Source organism: Oncorhynchus mykiss, chromosome 1 (genome assembly GCF_013265735.2).
Source record: "Oncorhynchus mykiss isolate Arlee chromosome 1, USDA_OmykA_1.1, whole genome shotgun sequence".
NCBI classification, from domain to species: domain Eukaryota; kingdom Metazoa; phylum Chordata; class Actinopteri; order Salmoniformes; family Salmonidae; genus Oncorhynchus; species Oncorhynchus mykiss.
Window position 1 is genome coordinate 74,975,235 of NC_048565.1, and position 6,904 is coordinate 74,982,138.

General features: G+C 44.1%; 1 protein-coding gene across 2 annotated transcripts; it reads left to right on the forward strand.

Annotated features, from left to right (window-relative positions):
- Nucleotides 1-6,298, forward strand: LOC110529343 (putative pre-mRNA-splicing factor ATP-dependent RNA helicase DHX32). 2 transcript variants are annotated; one of them, XM_036985284.1, is made up of 12 exons: nt 440-575; nt 1,326-1,372; nt 1,493-1,686; nt 1,893-2,265; nt 2,396-2,614; nt 2,738-2,831; nt 2,915-3,064; nt 4,137-4,328; nt 4,526-4,666; nt 4,808-4,998; nt 5,132-5,322; nt 5,815-6,298. In XM_036985284.1, exons 3-12 carry the CDS (start codon nt 1,544-1,546, stop codon nt 5,987-5,989), a joined length of 1,869 nt encoding a protein of 622 aa, XP_036841179.1. In that variant the 5' UTR covers nt 440-575; nt 1,326-1,372; nt 1,493-1,543; the 3' UTR covers nt 5,990-6,298. The 2 variants fall into 2 exon arrangements, with proteins under 2 accessions (XP_021467154.2, XP_036841179.1); XM_021611479.2 differs by lacking the exon at nt 1,326-1,372 and having other exon boundaries at nt 1-575.
- Nucleotides 6,299-6,904: the final 606 nt, after the last annotated feature.

The window sequence follows — 6,904 nt, forward strand, 5'->3', positions numbered from 1 at the left end:
GCGCACACTCCTCCACATAGACCATGTTCTCTATTTTTGTCCTTTCAAACTATTGTTCTCTATTCTACTATGCTTTGGCCTGTCCCGTCATGGCCTCATCTGTTGGGACTCTTCGGGATTAAGTTGCCACATGACCAATCCATCCTTCACTGTGTCGCCGGAGCACGTTTAATTATTCAGGCTCCCCCGCTTTGAGCAGGGCAGAGGCATTCGAAGCCATTTTATTTAGCTTGAACAACCTCTTTTTAAATTATATAAAATCACTAAACATTCTTCAAATTCATTTTTGAGGCTGTTTCTCAACCATGGCGCAGGGCATAACAACCGGAGAGAAGTATTGGGAGGATAGAGTAGCCTTCGAAACAGAAGGAGCAGGTCAAGAACATGTGGAATATGATGATGTTTTGGAGTTTAATACATTTGACGGACTACCCTACTCCTCTCGATATTACACATTACTGAAGGAAAGGATGTCTCTACCAGTTTGGAAAGCCAAGTGTGATTTCATGGACAAACTGGCCAACAAGCAGTTTGTTATTGTCTCTGGCACTGCAAAAACTGGCAGAAGCTGTCAGGTGAGTTGATTACTCTCTCTTCTGACAATAACTAGGTTTTCTCTAACGATACACTGAGTATAGAAAACATTAAGAACACCTGCTTTTTCCATGACATAAACTGACCAGATGAATCCAGTTGAAAGCTATGATCCCTTATTGATATCACTGTTAAATCCACTTCAATTAGTGTAGATGAAGGGGAGGAGACAAGTTAAAGAACGATTTTTAAGCCTTGAGACAGTTGAGATATGGATTGTCTATGTGTGCCATTCAGAGGGTGAAGGGGCAATTCAAAAAATGTGTCTTTGAAAGGGGTATGGTAGTAGGTGCCAGGCGCACTGGTTTGTATAAAGAACTGCAACGCTGCTGGGTTTTTCACACTCAACATTTTTTCTTGTGTATCAAGAATGGTACACCAGCCAAAGAACATCCAACTGTGGGAAGCATTGGAGTCGACATGGGCCAGTTAGCATCCCAGTGGGATGCTTTCGACACCTTGTAGAGTCCATCCTCCATCGAATTGGCTGATCTGAGAGCAAAAGAGTGGGGGTGTATCTAATATTTGGTTGACTCAGTGTATATTTGTAATACATAATGACTATGGGTTGCATCCCAAAAATCGCTCCTTTCTCACAAATTGTGCACTTGTTCAATTCCCTTCATGGATTTGAAAGAAAATGACTAGTATAAAGGATAGGTGTATTGTGAAATCTCCCTCTAATCTAGCCCATGTCTATACTAATCCAATGTTTTTACATGTGTGAGAAGTACTGAACCAATGCACACTTCAGGAAAAAAGAAAGATTGTCCAACTGGTAAGTGAAATGAGGTGTTTAATGAATGCTCTCATTATGACTGAAGGATGTGAGTAGAGAAAGAAGAATCTGTTTTGACAGTGTTTCATGTTCTTATCTTTCTTCCTGTGGCATGCTCAGATCCCCCAGTGGTGTGCAGAGTTCTGCCTGTCTGTCCAGTACCAGAATGGCATGGTGGTGTGCACCCAGGACCACAGGCAACACACAGTGGATCTGGCCCTGCGTGTAGCTGATGAGATGGACGTCAACATCGGCCATGAAGTGGGCTACAGCATCCCTCTAGAGACATGCTGCTCTAGTGACACTGTTCTCAGGTCTGTAAACACTATTTAACACACTGCTCACACACTATTTCACACACACAGACACACACACACTCTTTCTCAAACATACATCACCCCCCTCTTTCCAGTTTTTATTTTTAAAGAAGTGAACATAAGAGTTGAGGGGCCTCTTTTCAGAGGCTCCATTGCAGCTTCCCAGCTCTAACTCTGACCATATCCCTTCTTCACCACTCCAGGTACTGCACTAGCGACATGCTGCTCAGAGAGATGATGTCAGACCCCATGCTGGAGCACTACGGTGTCATCGTCATTGACCAGGCCCATGAGAGGACGGTCAGTACAGACGTTCTGCTGGGCCTGCTCACAGACATCGCCCTGCAGAGGCCCGAGCTCCGTGTGGTGCTCCTCACAGCTACACACCCAGGACCCAAACTACTGGGCCACTACAGGAATGTCCCACTGATCCAGCTGGAGGGCGTGTGTTCAGCGGAGGCGGTGTATACTGGTACCAGCCACAAGGACTACTTCTGCTCTGCCCTGCGACTGGTTCTGGAGATACACCACTCCCAAGAGGAAGGGGACATTGTTGTGTTTTTGGCCACAACTCAAGTAAGATCTGCTTAAAATGTAATATCCTAGTCTACAGTCTGGGAATATGGGAGAAGCCATACCATGACAACAGTTGCTTGGAGAAAAGCTTTTCCCAACCTTCTCTCCTCTTGTGTTTTCCCTATCTCAGGAGATAGATCTTGCCCGCGATATCCTCAATACATCTCCACATCTAGGGGAACTTCTTCCTATCTCGGTGCACCCTGGGCTGGGTGGGACTCTGCCCATGCCAAGTGAAGAGGACGGCCGGTGCAGAAGAGTCTTCCTCACCTCCAGTCCAAACGAAGACCTCTTTTGGGCTGTGCACAAGCTGAACTTTGTCATCGATGCCGGTGTCCAGAAAAGAAATGTGAGTAACATATTGACGAATAGTTATTTTAAGAGAAGCTTTTTTAGTAACTACAATGTAATAAATTATAGTTAGTGGTGGTTTATTTAAATGAATGAATGTCTGTCTTTCCTCATTTTCTAGGTTTATAACCCTAGGATCAGGGCGAACTCAGTCGCCATTCAACCTATCAGTAGGAGTCAAGCAGAGAGCCGCAAACAGCTTGTAGGACCAACAGGTATGACGAAGACTGAAATCAGTATCAGTATTACAGTCTGGAGAGTTGTGTTCTTGCTAAGCTGAGCGCATCACTTCCCGCAGGGAAGAGTTTCTGTCTGTACCCAGAGGACACACCCCTGCCCAGCGAGACACGCCCCCACATCCTGGAGTCTGACATCACGTCCACCGTGCTCTTCCTGAAGAGGATGGACATCGGTGGCCTGGGCCGCTGTGACTTCATCGACAGGCCAGGTACGGCAAAACAGGCTGAACAAGTACAGGGTCTTTCTTCAGCATTACATTTAATGTATCTACAGTACCAATGTGACAGGACAGCTAAATGTATACATACAGAATGGAGTGATACATCAGTACAATGAAATTACATCCATAATGCAATAATGTCCCTTGATTGGTTGGGTTGGCATAACACCAGTGTTGTTTTGTATGTAGGGTTTTGAGCGCCATGCATCCTGTAGAGAGACATTTTGGGTTGAGCTCAGTTAGTTAGTTTGGCCTGTGTGGTATTGTGTTCCATTGGAGGGCGGTGAGCCGTGCGTAAGCTAAACTGACAAGCCTTGTTCTACCGGCATTGTTTTCAGAGTTGACCTGCTTCTGTGAGATCTGGCTCCCTGGGCCTAGTGATGCAGCAGAGGCCATGGAGTGCTAACACTCATTAGAGATAAGAGCTTAGCCAAGCTCTCTCTCTCTGTGTGTGTGTGTGTGTGTGTGTGTGTGTGTGTGTGTGTGTGTGTGTGTGTGTGTGTGTGTGTGTGTGTGTGTGTGTGTGTGTGTGTGTGTGTGTGTGTCTCTCTAAGCCCTGCCAAGCACTACAGCTTAATGGTGTGCAGCAGGGCAATGTGGGCATTCCACTATAAGCCCCATGATTGGATGACATTTAGATTGAAAGTGTGTGCTAAATTGGTGTGTGATGTTATTATTATAATGTTGTTGCTGTTGTGATGCTGTTTCTCAGGATTAGACTATTACCATAATGACCATAACGTGACCGTATATTTCAGATGCTTATTGCCCTGTATACTCTAGTTTTATTGTTGAAAACATTGTCACGTCCAGAAGTGGCAGTGTAAAGCAAAGCTTCTCAGAACATTTATTTTGCACAGTGATTCACATCTGATATAAGGATATTGAGGATTAAGATTACAATCAATTTAGCCTGCTGTTGTACAACCTTACCAAATAATCTGTTTTACAAGATTGTAAACAAACAGTTTACCGATGATTATCTTTATGAAGTCAGATACTTCACAGTTCTGTCATGCACAGTTTAGATTCATATCCACGGTTGTGTTATTTCCACCAGATCCTGAAGGTCTGATGCAGGCTTTAGAGGAACTGGACTACCTAGCAGCCCTTGATGACGATGGGAACCTGTCAGAGATCGGCATCATCATGTCTGAATTTCCCCTGGAGCCCCAGATGGCCAAGACACTACTTGCCTCCTGCGAGTTTGACTGTGTCAGCGAGATGACCACCATCGCCGCCATGCTGGCAGGTGTGTGGGACTTCAACTTGTGCTCTGTGTTCTGTATACCACATTAAATATTCATGTTACCATACACACCACCACGCTGTCGTCATACTGGCGCACTTGCTGACCTCATACAAAGTGAAGTCATGTCAAACCTCACATATACGTCAGTGTACAATATTGATGCACTAACCCCTTCTATCATGCTGCCCCTCTCTTAGCACCAAGCTGCTACCTGGTCCCCTCAATGGAGTTGAGGCTAGAGGCCTCTCAGTGTCACCTTAAGTTCCAGCACCCAGAAGGAGATCACTTCACCCTAATCAACATCTACAAGGCTTTCAAACAGAACCAGCAGGAGCCCTGTGAGTTCACATAGGCCTACCTTTAGCCACAAACAGCTTGAAGAAAACTAGGTTAAAATTGGCCATAGACTTGTCATTGATTGATGCTTGTAATGTACATTATTCAACCCTTAAATTCCTCTCTGGTTTGGCGTGTTCCAGTTGTCAGTGTGGAGAAGTGGTGTCAGGACTACTTCCTGAGTCTGTCTGCCCTGCAGACGGCTGATGCTATCCGCTCTGAGCTGACTGACATCCTGAGGAGGATAGAGCTGCCTGTCTCCATGCCTTCCTTTGGTTCCAAGGGAAACATAATCAACATCAAGAGAGCGCTGTTAGCCGGCTTCTTCATGCAGGTAATATGGCTTCTACCTTCTAGCATTAGATATCTATTGAAAACTGCTAATACTATGACACTTGAAAAGGTACAATCTACCATTTACTTGGAGTGATTATAAAAGACAGATACTGTACTGTTATGACTTTCAGGTGGCGAGGGATGTGGACTCATCAGGGAATTATTTCATGTTGACGCACAAACACGTGGCCCAGATTCACCCTCTCTCTGCCTACGGCACCAAGACGCCCAAACTGGGCCTGCCGGAGTGGGTCCTCTTCCATGAGTACACCTTCTCAGAGGACAACTGCATTCGCACCGTGTCCCACATATCACCAGAGGAGTAAGTAGACTAGGTCTGCAGATCTGAAGTAACCATTTGTGAAAGATAAACACCAACAAAACAAACATAATATATAAAAATATAGTATATCAAAGATAATATCCCCAAAAATAATATGCTATAATCATGTGTAGATTCAAATAGATAACTACAGATATTCACTTCAGGGAGAGACAAGAGTTCCCAGACACTACTTTCCATTTTGGCCCAGGCACATTATAGCCAGATTGTAACTGGAAAGGGTCTTCTTAATCCTGTCCTTAAAAAGGGATTATGGATAGCACAGCTACAGTACGGTTGTCTATGATAATCTCAAACTCATTCAATTCTCACTTAGGTTGCTCTCTGTAATTGCAGGTGACCCAATGTTCCTGTGCTACGTTAAATGTGCACTTCAAGTGCAAGTGAATAAGATAACTGTGTGAAATCAGAATGGAATGAATGGAAATCCAATTCACCATTGATTCCCCCTCCCTCCCTCCCTCCCTCCAGGTTCATTCAGATGGCTCCACAGTACTTCTTCTTTAACCTGCCTCCCAGTGAAAGCAAGGACATCCTCCAGAACATCTTAGACAAGGGAGCTGAACACTACAAAGCAAAGAAGATTAAAAAGAGCCCCAGCCTAGACAGCATACCAGAAGTCACAGCTAGTTGTGTCATACAGTGATTGTGAATGCCTTGGATGGGGACCTCTTTAGAGGCAGAAACGCCCTACTCATTCCCTGGTACATTATATGATCATGCTCACCAGTGTTACTTTTGTGTCATTGAAACTTAGAATCATGTCAAAATGTCAGGCTATAAAAATTCATATAATTCCATTTGTTAATCACTTGCATTTATATATAGGAAAAGAGTGACTGTCCAGATTTCCAATGTGTTTGTTTTAGTGATATTTATATAGACAGTCCATGTACCTGTATGTGTTATTTTTTGGAACTTGCACTTTAATAATAAATACACCTCTAAAAATTGATGTTTGGGGAGTGCTCAACCTGAATGCACAACTAGTAAAACAAAAAGCCTATTTTGGGCAGTCCAAAAGCTGGGTGGTTCAAGCCATGAATGCTGATTGGCTGACAACCGTGGTATGTACACCACAGGTATGACAAAAGTTATTTTTACTGCTCTATTTACATTGGTAAACAATTTATATTAGCAATAAGACACCTCAGGGGTTTGTGCTATATGACCAATATACCTCGGCTAAGGGCTGTGTCCAGGCACTCCACATTGTGTCGTGCTTAAGAACAGCGCTTAGCCATATACACCACACCTCCTCGGGCCTTATTGCTTAAATATAAAACACAGCTTAAAACAAGGGTGCATTCTTCGTACTTTTCCCTTACTCGCCACTGCTTTTTAACCACCTGTCCCTTTTTCTTAAATTCCTCTAGTCAGTCACAGACAGATTAGAGGTACAGAGCATCACAGGGAGACAATTTGAGTTGTTGAGCCATTTGCTGTAGAGTGTAGAGAGAATGGATGTGGTTGACCCAATTCAGTGACAGGGCATTACATTATTGTAGCTACATGAGGCATTACAGCACCATGTGACCTCTTTAGTCCTACAGACACACTT